Source organism: Macrotis lagotis, chromosome 3 (assembly GCF_037893015.1).
Source record: "Macrotis lagotis isolate mMagLag1 chromosome 3, bilby.v1.9.chrom.fasta, whole genome shotgun sequence".
In the NCBI taxonomy this organism is placed as follows: domain Eukaryota; kingdom Metazoa; phylum Chordata; class Mammalia; order Peramelemorphia; family Peramelidae; genus Macrotis; species Macrotis lagotis.
Window position 1 is genome coordinate 294,083,223 of NC_133660.1, and position 12,141 is coordinate 294,095,363.

A 12,141-nucleotide genomic window follows, 5' to 3' on the forward strand; every position below is an offset into this window, starting at 1 on the left:
TAGTTTAGGTGAAATCTTACATAATATTCTTCTTTCTTGTGAGCAATATGACACTTTTAGTTAAGCTCTATCTCTATCTGATAATCAGTCTGAAGGGAAGTGTGAGTCAAGTATGATGTGGTGACCTCTATGTTTGGTTCTTTGTTATTTGGGCACCCCAGAGAATACTCAAACCATAAATTGTCTGGAACTTCCAAGTAGACAATAAGCTTATATCAGTCAGTCTTCCAGAGTTTAGAAGAATAACAGAATTGTGGCCATGTGGTAGGTCATAGGTTTATGAGTAGTGAGCTGGAAGGGGACTCAGAAGTCATTCCTTCATATCAGAGGTGAGAGAAAATTGTGCAGTACTGAGGCTAAGTGACTCCTAGAATCACACATCTGAAGCAAGAATTCAAGGCTAAGCCTTCCTGACTCCAAATCCAGAATTCATCTATTCCCCAGTCTCATTGTTATTAATACTATTTATTTACTTATCAAACCTATATTGAGAGCAAAATACCATAACTTTTCATCTTTTGTGTTGGCATCTCTAAGGAGTTAACTCCATTGTGCCAAGGTCATGTGATTAGTACTCATTAAAAACCAAATGTTTCAAAGGAGACGATCTCTCCAGAGGATGGGGACTCTGAACTATTATCATAGTTAAATTCACAAATAGTCGTCAAGCACCTTGGACAGAGTTCTGGGTTTAGAGTCAGAAATACTCATCATCCTAAGTTCAGATCTTGTCTCAGATATTTACTAGTTATGTGACCCTAGGCATGTCACTTAACCTTTCTGGGATTAGTTTCCTCATCTGTAGAATGAGTTTGATACACCAGTATCATTGCCAAGAAAACTACAGAAGGTATCACAAAGAATCAGATATGACTGGAAAATGTGCCAGAAATTCTATTCAAATGAGAAAAGCCCTGAAACTTCATATAATTCAACTCTTATTTTAAAGATGAGGAAACTGAGTCCCAGCAAGAAGATGTGACTTCATCACCATCACATAGGTAGTAAATTACAGAACCAGGATTTGACCTCATATTTTGAGACTCTAAGTACAGCTTTTTCTACTACACAGACCAACAAATGCACATAACACTGAATAATGAGTGATGGCCCATTGAAGATAATAAGAGCATCAAATCATATTGATACAAGGAAGATCAGATGAATAAATGTTTGCAAGGAACTTTGTAAACTTTGAAGTATCACATAAATCCAAACTATATTGTTATTAGAGTTGCTATTCTCCATCAACTTGCCCTTCTTTCTCTCCTCTTTCTCCTCTTCCTCTGTCTACAGGGGAGTCATACCCCCTACATTTGGGTGCTCTGTCCTAAGGAATATAAATTTTTATTTCCTTTATTTCTCCAAACTATCTTGGGATTTGGGTATTGGATTTTTTTTCTTCTCTATTTTTTTAAAATGGGATAATTGACTCTGTTTTTCTCATGTAGTTTTCCATTTAAGATTTCTTGAGGGTCAGCTAGGTGGCGCAGTGGATAGAGCACCGGCCCTGGAGTCAGAAGTACCTGAGTTCAAATCTGACCTCAGACACTTAATAATTACCTAGCTGTGTGGCCTTAGGCAAGCCACTTAACCCCATGCCTTGCAAAAAACAAAAAAAAAAATATTTCTTGAAATAAAGTTATGGAAAAGCAGATTTTTAATAAAGCATAGTGTGATTTAAATGGGACTATTTGACTAAGCCTTTAAACCCAAATCACTCTGGTTTTCACTGATTGGCCAATAAGTCCCAACCCAAAATTCCATTAATCATTGTAGAGGTTTTGGTGGCATAGGGTGAGTTTAAATAACAATTGTTTCTGTTCTGATCAAGAATATTGAGGGTCTTCCACACCCAGATCTAATTAGAAAAACAAACTAGGCCACCTTTTCCCTAATTTTTTAACCTAGCCTTTAACTATTGAGTAGTTTTTGCCTCAAACAAATAAAAACCTGGAAAAGACCTTAAAAATGTCACGGCATCCAGGCCGTTGCCAGTGATTTTGATCTGTCTGTGAGCTATGATTATAATTCTCATCAGTCAAGTTCAATCAACATTCTGGTGCTTCATTTAGTCCCTCCAAGTAGGGGAAGTAGCTGACCAGAGTGCTGACCTGATCAAGATTCAGTTCCCTCATAGTCCTAAACATGAGAAAAATCCTGTTTTTCATTTACTCTTCCCTAGAAATGACAAAGGAAGACTTTGATGAGAAATTTTTGTGCTGATTGGACAAGTCATTGTAATGGCAAGTGACCAGAGAGGCATATAGAAGGCCTAGATTCTGATTGCCCATCTGTTGTAGGAAAAGCAGTATGCACTTGGATCCCTTGTCATGTAAAGGGCTGTTTGCTCAGAGGCATGAGAAGGTTGGACTAGGTTCTCTCCTAGATCTGTCCCTTCCTGGTCTTCTTTAGCTTTGTTCTAAACATGTACTCATTTCTTCTTGCTTTTCATTTATTGAACATTAATAATGCAGAAATTTATTTAGCATGTATATATATATATATACATATATTTGTAATTTTTTCTTTTCTTGTCTTCTCAGTGGTGAAGGGGAGAATTTGGAACTGAAAAATGAAACTGAATTGTGTTAAGCATATAGTAATAACATACCCAGGTAAGTAGCAGCTATTTTGTCATTATAGTTAAAGTAAGAAATATTATCTCAAGCAAAATAGTTTTAAATTTCTTACCATGGACCTGATACATTTAACAAAGGGAGGTTATGATCTCAGATCTTCTAACTTCATCATATTGTCATTCATTGCAGAATAGCTATGGCTCCATTTCTGATGAATGCATGCGGTTACACTTTCTGAAGCAGCTCACTCACATTTTATTTCCCTAGAATTTTATTTATGCCACTGAGTTGTCCTTCCTCCAGTTTTTCTCTTCCTCTGCCTAATACCTCTTTTAAAAATTCTTTATTGGATTTAATAGATTCATAAAAAATAATCTCATGCACTTCTATATCTCTTAGCCTATTGATATAATCAACCATTCTACTTTGTATAAAGCATAAACAATGCATCCCACAAGTGCAGTTCCTCCCCCTCATCTATATCTGTCTGTAGGGATATTTTGAGTTTTCCTTCCAATAGATTTTTACAAGGTTAGAAGACTTCAGTTTTCCATCACTTGTACAAAAATATTCATAGCAGTCCTGTTTGTGGTAGCAAAGAATTGGAAATCAAGTTAATATCCATCAATTGGGAAGTGATTGAACAAATCACGGAATATGTATGCTATGGAACACTATTGGTTTGTTAGAAACCAAGAGGGATGGGATTTCAGAGAAGCCTGGAAAGACTTACATGAACTGATATTGGGCAAGACAAGCAGAAGCAGAAGAACATTGTACACCCTAAAAGCAACATGGAAGTGATGATCAACCTTAATGGACTTACTCATTCCATCCATGCAATAATCAGGGACAATTTTAGAGTCACTGCAATGGAGAATGCCATCTGTATCCAGAGAAAGAATTGTGGAGTTTAAACAAGGACCAAAGTCTATCACCTTCAATTTTTTTTTAAAAAAAGTATTTTGTGTACTACAAAACAATGTAAAGATTATCCAAAATGATAGGTAGAAACTACTATTGTATTGTCCGGGGTCTTCTTCCCCGGGACTCCCGAGTGAGCTCCTCAGTGAGAAGGACACTTCTTCAGAATTGTGGGAACCGTATCTTCTTTAGATTGGCCCTGAGGGGAGGTCCTATCCACTTTAAACAAGGACCAAAGTCTATCACATGTACTCTATCCCCTAACCAGAGGACTCTCCTAAGAAGGGAGTCAACATTTTTCACTTTTAAAAAAAGTATTTTGTGTACTACATAATTATGCTATCTCTAATATTTTGTTTTTTCCTCAAGGATATGATTTCTCTCTCAACACATTCAATTTTGATCAATGTACAGTATGAAAACAATGTAAAGATTATCAAATGCCTTTGGGGGGAGGGAAATTGTAAAATTCAAAAACCTTACAAAATGATAGGTAGAAACTACTATTGTATATAATTGGAAAACAAATAAAATATTTAAAAAGGAAAAAAGAAGACTTTTGTTTTCATCCAATATGGAATCACAAGATCAAAATACTTAGAGCTGGAAGGAAACTCAGAGGTCATCTCATAAAATTTAGTATTTTGTAGTTAAAAAACTGTTATCAGAATGAAGAAATGACTTATGTATGTAAGAAGTGACAGTTTTAGTATTCTAACCCAAGTAGCATATTTCCAAATGCAGCATTTCTACTATACAATAATGATTTAGCCCTCTGAGTAAGAGAATTCAGTACTGGAGCAGCTAGGTGGCGCAGTGGATAGAGCACCAGCCCTGGAATCAGGAGTACCTGAGTTCAAATCTGGCCTCAGACACTTAATAATTACCTAGCTGTGTGGCCTTGGGCAAGCCACTTAACCCCATTGCCTTACAAAAACTAAAAAAAAAGAGAGAATTCAGTACCTATTCATAGAGGTAGCCTTTCCCTTTTCTTACCAGCCTGGATGGAATCTTCTGAAGTTATCATCTTGCAATATATACCAAAATGGTGCCATATTCCAAACAGTGCTTACCATGGGTTTTCAGCTTTCCCAGGAGGGACAATTATGGTGCAAGCAAATAAAAGAATCTCTTGTCAAACTTTCTAACAACTTACATACTTCAAGTATTAGAACATCTCTTTCTCCCAAGGGCATCTTCATAGGATGAGGAGAAAGGGGGAAAGCAGGATTGCTTTCATACACCAATGAGCATGAGAGGAAGTCTAAATAACTACCTAATGAGTCACTGAATCAGTGTTTGGTGAGTGTAAGATGCAAGGGAGGCAAGCTGGAGCTCCATTGACATGAAGAGTTCCATGCCCTTGGAAATCTCTCAAAATAATAGTTTTTGTAAGGTCAGTTGAATCAGTAAAAAGTCCCATATGGGAACTGTCCTTTTTGTGGTGACTAAAATGATAGCATGACCACATGAAAATTATTTTACTTTGCAACTAGATCTCTAATAGATCTCATGAATGTGAGAAGATGAAGTTCCCAAAAGTAATAGATTGGATAGAAATTGAATTTATGCTGCCCAAATATGGGCATCCACAAAATCTCATGATCACTCTCTACCAGGAACACTTAAAGCCTTTCTTCTAGGTAAAGGCACATTTCAGTGGAATGATTCATTACTATAAGAACAACAAAAAAACAACATCAAATTTCAGCAGAAAATTAGAACGGGTCTAGTGGCTTTTCCAACAAATATGGCTGCCCATGCAAACAGACACTCATCGATGGCAAGAGGAGGCATTGGGCCCACTTCTCCATTCAGTAGCTCTCTGTCGACTATAAAGAATTTGAAAAGGTATCTCTTAAATCATGGGACTCATGAGGAAATGATCACAAACCTAAGGGGTAACAATAAAACTATTCTGAGTCAACCAGAATAGAGATCAAAAGAGAATATCTATGCTGCCTAAGCTTAGTACACTTACTTAACTACCCAGTCCATGTGAAAATACAAGTCACCTAAGTCTTTATACCCAGACTGAAGGGACTGCTGAAATAATTAATTCTTCCTAAATGGAAATCTGAGTTTTCTCTGTAAGTGACATGTCCCAGAAATGGATTGCAAACTCCTGATGACAAGAAATCATGACTTTTCCCACTACCTTAAACCGGGTCTTCTATATAGTAAATAATTAATGGGTTTGAAATTGACTGGCATTCTGGGATTTGTAGTTTAAAGGAGTAAGTATTCTCTCTCAGCAAGGAGAAATAATTTCAAACTCTAGCAAGCCATCCAGAAAGGGGCCCTGATGGACAGCTATAAGGTTTAGAAAAGATGCACAATCTATGAGAGAAAGGAGTGAGGACTACAGGTCTCTGTATACCGTAGTAAGGGTGAATATGGTGCTCTCTCCCAACACAACAAGGACTCACTGAACTGAATTGAAGAGAAGCTGCAACATAGCGACAGAGATTAAAGAGAAAGGATGACTGAACTAGCAGAGAGAAGGAAGAGGTCTGAGTGATCTGTTGGGATCCCACAGGAATCATGGAAGGAAAAGTCAAACTGAGCTACTGCATATAATTGCCTCTTCAAGGTCTAAGGGAAATTTCAAATGAATGTACTCTTTTCCAAAATTACTCTCTTATGTCTGTCCAGTACCTAAAGGGATTTATACATTCTTCTTCTGTTATTTTTCTGGTTATCTCCTTTATTGTGATTTTGAATTTACATGTAAACAGATGCATTTATATGTGTGTGTGTGTGTGTGTGTGTGTGTGTGTTTATTTATTTAGAGGGAGAGAGAGATGTATGTGTATATATATTTTTGTGCATTGGTATTTACATACAAATATATATGAATATATATGTATGTGCATATATAAAACCCAATGTTAGTCAAGAAGGCTTGTATTGCATGCTTAGTTCATTCCCAAGAAATTGGGAAGGAAGAAAGTTATCTGGAAATATATATAACTGATATTAGGACACAGAACCTAAGTCCTAGTCAAATGGCAGGAATTTTCCTAGACTCTCTACTATGATTGTTGTATTAATGATTTTCAATCTGGCATAAACTACATAGAAAAGCAGAAAAAGACACAATGCACCTGAGGAACATCACAGTTCCTCTAGACTAAAAGCAAGATTTGTCAAAACAAGATGAAACTAATTAAATCTCTGGATAAAGGGAGGGTGGGGAGGTTAGGATAGACAGAGGTGTGGAGAGATGAAGAAAAATATCTAATGCTAAGCCACCCATGCACCCTCCAGAGAGGAGATAGATGGGGCCTGGGTAGAACTTAGTTCTGCTTATTTCAAAAGTGAAAAAAAGGGAAGGGGAAGCTAGGTGTCACAGTAGATAGAGCACTGACCCAGGAGTTAGGAACGCCTGAATTCAAATCTGGCCTCAGATATTTAATAGTTACCTAGCTGTGTGACCTTGGGTAAATCATTTAAACCCAGTGCAATAAATGAAATGAAAGTGGAGGGGGAAGGTAAAAAGGACAGAGTACTGAGTGGCCAACACTGCCCTCCAGAGCATCACAAATGAAGAAAAGGGTCATACTAATCTTTTCCACCTCTCCATGCTAATGGAGAGAATATGAGCCTTGGTTATTGTCTTCTGGTCTTTGGCTCTTCCATGTCACTTTTCTTTAATTTCATCATTTTCCAAGTGTCAACAAAATAATTAACTTTCATTCATACTATAATGAAATTAATCCATGGGCTGGGTTTCCTAACCTTTGCTCCAACAAATGATAATGCCTTTTTTATGTCTGCCACTTTATCTTTGCCCCCTCCTGACACTCAGTAATTTGAAGTAACTTGTGGGAAGGTCTCCTATAATTCTATTTATAAAGCACAGAGCCTAACTCTTCCACTTGCCAATGGCCATGGTGATGCTCATACCCTAAAATGATGATGCCAAAGAGGAAATGAATTTCAGTTGTCACATTCAGTGACAATGGAAAACTTAAGACAACTTAAGCCTACTAAGAGTTGTCTTCAGGGCCTCTTTCACCTCCTTGTTCCTCAGGCTGTAAATGAGAGGATTCAGCATAGGGATAACTACAGTATAGAACATAGACACCACCTTGCCTTCATCTAGGGATTCTCCAGGTTTGCTGAGAGCATACATGAAGGCAAGGGTCCCAAAGAAGAGCCCAATAGCAGTCAAGTGGGAGGCACAGGTCGAAAAGGTCTTGGCCCTCCCTCCAACAGAGTGGATCTGTAGAATGGCTCTGATGATGAACAGATAGGACACTAAGATCATGCCCAGACTGGACAGGATCACAAAGTGAGCAAATAGCACAATCACAAATTCCTGTAGGAAAGTGTCCCCACAAGACAGTTTCAACAGGGGTGAGAGGTCACAGAAAATAAAATCTATCTGGTTGTCACCACAGAAGGAGAGTGAAAACATGCAGCAGGTCCTTACAGTAGCATTAGTCAAACCCCCAAGATAGGCCCCAGTCACAAACTTCAGTCTGGTCTTGGGAGTCACGATGGTGACATAAAGCAGAGGCTGGCACACAGCCACATAGCGGTCATAGGCCATGATGGCCAGCAGGTAGCAATCAGAGGTGCCAAAGAAAGTGAGCATGAAGAATTGGGTGGCACACTGCTCATAAGAGAGCACAGCTCTTCCAGTAGTTAAGGTCACCAGAAACTGAGGTAACACCACTGAGGAGAAACAGAAATCTAGGAAAGCCAGATGTTGGAGCAGGAAGTACATTGGTGTATGAAGTTTTGGACTTATCCAGACCAGGGTGATCATGCTCAGGTTACCCAACATTATCATGAGGTAGAAGGCCAGAAACACTGTGAGCAAAAGAGACTTCAGCTCAGGGTGGTTAGTGAAGCCAAGCAGGATAAACTCCATTACAATTGTTCTATTTCCAATAGCCATGAAGCCGGAGACTGGTGCTGAGAAAAGAGAAGATTCAGGTCAAGATCAAAGTGCACTACTATCCTGGAAAAAGTGGAAAATGTCAATTACTTATGGTTAGGTCAAGCTAATATATTAAATATGACAATTCTTCCCAAATTAAGTTTCTTATTCAATGTCATACCAATCAAACTACCAAATAATTGTTTTGCCAAGCTAGAAAAAATACTAACAAAATTTATCTTGAACAACAAAAGGTCAAGAATATCAAGAAAACTGATGAAAAAATTGTAAAAGAAAGTAGCCTATCTCTGCCAGATAAAAAACTATACTATAAAATGGCAGTCATCAAAACTGCCTGGACCTGATTAAGAAATAGTGTGATGGGGAAAAAAAAGACAAAAAAAAAGAAATAGTGTAATGATCAATGAATTTGTATAATTTCAAAAGAAACTGCAGTAACTGACTACAGTAATCTTTAGTTGGGAAATTGTTAGGAAACTAGAAAATAGTATGGTAAAAATTAAGCATCATCCACATCCTACACCCTATAGCAAAATAAGGTCAAAATGGGGACAGGATGTAGACATAAAGTGAAACACCATAGATCAATTATTAGACCAAGAAATACTCTGTCAGATTTATGGAAAAGGGAGAAATTTATGATCAAACAAGAAATAAGGTACACTACAAATTATAAAATAAATGAATTTGACTATATTAAATTTAAAAGGTTTTGCACTTATGAAACCAATGCTACAAAAATCAGAAGGAAAACAAAAAGCTGGGAAACAATTTTAATAGCTAGGGGTTCTGATAAAGGTGTCATTTCTAAAATACATAGATGATTGCGTCAGATTTGTGAGGTTACAAGGCATTCCCCAATTAATAAATGGACAAAGTATATGAACAGTTTTCAAAGGAAGAAATTAAAGTTATATATAATCATATCAAAAATGCTCCAAATCATTACTAATTAGAGAAATACAAATTAAAACAACTATGAGATTCCACCTCACACCAATCAGATTGGCTAAGATGACTAAAAGGGGAAATGATCGATGTTGGAGAGTTGTGAGGGGATTGGGATATCAATGCATTGTTGGTAGAGTTGTGAATTGATCCAACCATTTTGGAGAGCAATATGGAACTATTCTAAAGAGCAATAAATCTGATCAGCTAGGGGTTCTGATAAAGGTCTCATTTCTAAAATATGTAGAAAATTACATCAGATTTATAAGGTTACAAGGCATTCCCCAATTATTAACTGGTCAAAGGATATGAACAGTTTTCAAATGAAGAAATTAAAATTATATATAATCATATCCCTTTGACCAGCAATTCCAATACTAGGCCTACATGCAGAAGAAAACATAAAAATTGGGAAAGAGCCCACATTTTCAAAAATATTCATAGTTGTCACTTTTTATAGTGGCAAAGAATTGGAAATTGAGGGGATGCCCATGAATTGGAGAATGGTTGAACAAGTTATGGTAAATGAATGCTATGGAATACTATTGTTCTATAAGAAACAATTAATGGTCAGAATCTAGAAAAGCATGGAAAGAATTACAGGAACCAATACTGAGTGAAGGGGAACAAAACCAGGAGAAGATTGTACACATTAACAGCAACATTGTGAGCTGATTAGCCTTGATGAATCCAGCTCCTCTCAGCAATTCACAGAGCTAGTTCATCCCCAGGAGACCAGCTATGGACAATGCTATCCCTATCCAGAGGAAGAAAAACAAAACCTACAGAATCTGAATGAATATTACACTCACTTTTTAAAAAATTCTCTTTTGCATTTTTTCCTATATCATGGATTTCTTTCTTTTCCCTTAATCCTACATACCAAAAATGTCTAATCTGTAAGTATGTTAAAGATAAATGTGCATGCATAATATTCACCTGTTTGCTACTGAGGGGTAGGGACTGGGAAGGAAAGGTGGAAGGAAATCATATAACTGAAAAATATGCGTGTGTGTGTATATATATATATATATATATATATATATATATATATATATATATATTTATAAATAGAGAGAGATGAATGTTAAAAAAATTTCATAACATGCAATTTGAAAAATCAAATAAAATATCAATTGAAAAAAGAAAATGATGGGTAAATACAGAAACTACTAAATGAAAAATGAGAACTCCACAGGGTTTATCAGCAAGATAGTTCCCAATTCTAAGAAGGCTGCATTTAATACCATCAAAAGTAACTTACAGACTTACAGAGTTGCAGAACTCTTGGCTCAGTAAGAAGTCAGATGAAATTTAGTTTTATGCACACAGTAACAAACCAAAGTGTTTTTATGATTCCCTGAAGGCTATTTATGGGACAAAGATCTATGGTGCATCTCACCTGCTCAGTGCTTATGGATCCACATTGATTAATGTAGAACATAATAGACACTTGACACTTAATAAATGCTTATTGGGGCAGCTAGGTGGCGAAGTGGATAAAGCACCGACCCTGGAGTCAGGAGTACCTGGGTTCAAATCCAGTCTCATACATTTAATAATTACCTAGCTGTGTGGCCTTGGGCAAGCCACTTAACCCCATTGCCTTGCAAAAACCTAAAAAAAAATAAAAATAAATGCTTATTGGTTGATTGACTGATCATCTATTCCATCAACACTGTCACAGCACTGAGAACCATGCAAACAGTAGTCACATAATAAATGGGGTTTTTTTTATTTAAATCAAGTCTCATTTAATGTCTTCATTTACTGATAAGGCTAATAATGAGCCAAAGACATTAACTGACTTGTCCAACATCATAGAGATAGTAAATAATAAAGCCTTCAATCTCAAGTCTCTTAAACACCAACAACTTTAAGTAATGCCACTGCATTCAACAAAACACACATACACACACACACACACACACACACACACACACACACACAAACACACAAAATGAGAGATTTTTTTGAAGAGAAGAGATGCACTGAGGGTTGATGGAGCAGTGATATGATACAGTGGTAGCAGGAATCAAAGAACAAGAGAGAAATAAAAGAGAAGTAGGGACATGGAGTAGTGATGATACTTCATGTTCATCTTCCTATAAATTCCATTCTCTCTGCAACAGGTTGACTAGGGCCAGATAAGTTCAAAGTTTCCTACCAGAGTCCAGACAGTTAAGATTTAGGGGAGCACGAACCCTCAAGAGTTCTAGTCTAGGTGAAATCTTACACAACATTCTTGTATCTTGTGGACAATATGACTTTTTAGTTGTTCTACCTGTAGCTGATAATCAGTCTGAAGGGAAAAGTGACTCAAATATGATGTGTTAACTACTATGCCGGTCTTTGTTTTTTAAACACTCCAGAGAATACACAAACCATAAATTATCTAGAACTCACAAGTAGACAATAAGCTTATATCAGTGGGACTTCCAGAGTTCAGAAGAATAACAGAATTGTAGCCATGCAGTAGGTCATAGATTTATAGCTAGGGGGCTGGAAGGGGACCCAGAGGTCATTCCTTCATATCAGAGGTGAGAGAAAATTGTGCAGTACTGAGGCTAAGTGACTTTGCTAGAATCACACATTTGAAGCAAGAATTCAAGGCCAAGTCTCTGGATTCCAAATTCAGAAATCTATCTACTCCTCTATGTCTCATTGTTATTAATACTATTTATTTGCATATCAAACCTATGAGGGCAAATCACCATAAGGAGCTTTTCAGCTTGTATGCCAGCGTCTCTGAGGAGTTAACTCCATTGTGCCAAG

At 37.0% G+C, this 12,141-nt stretch overlaps 1 protein-coding gene across 1 annotated transcript; it reads right to left on the minus strand.

Annotated features, from left to right (window-relative positions):
- Positions 1-7,479: 7,479 nt before the first annotated feature.
- On the minus strand, positions 7,480-8,415 carry LOC141516743 (olfactory receptor 9Q1-like). The gene has a single exon (XM_074227732.1). It carries the CDS (start codon positions 8,413-8,415, stop codon positions 7,480-7,482), a length of 936 nt encoding a protein of 311 aa, XP_074083833.1.
- Between the last annotated feature and the right edge of the window lie 3,726 nt (positions 8,416-12,141).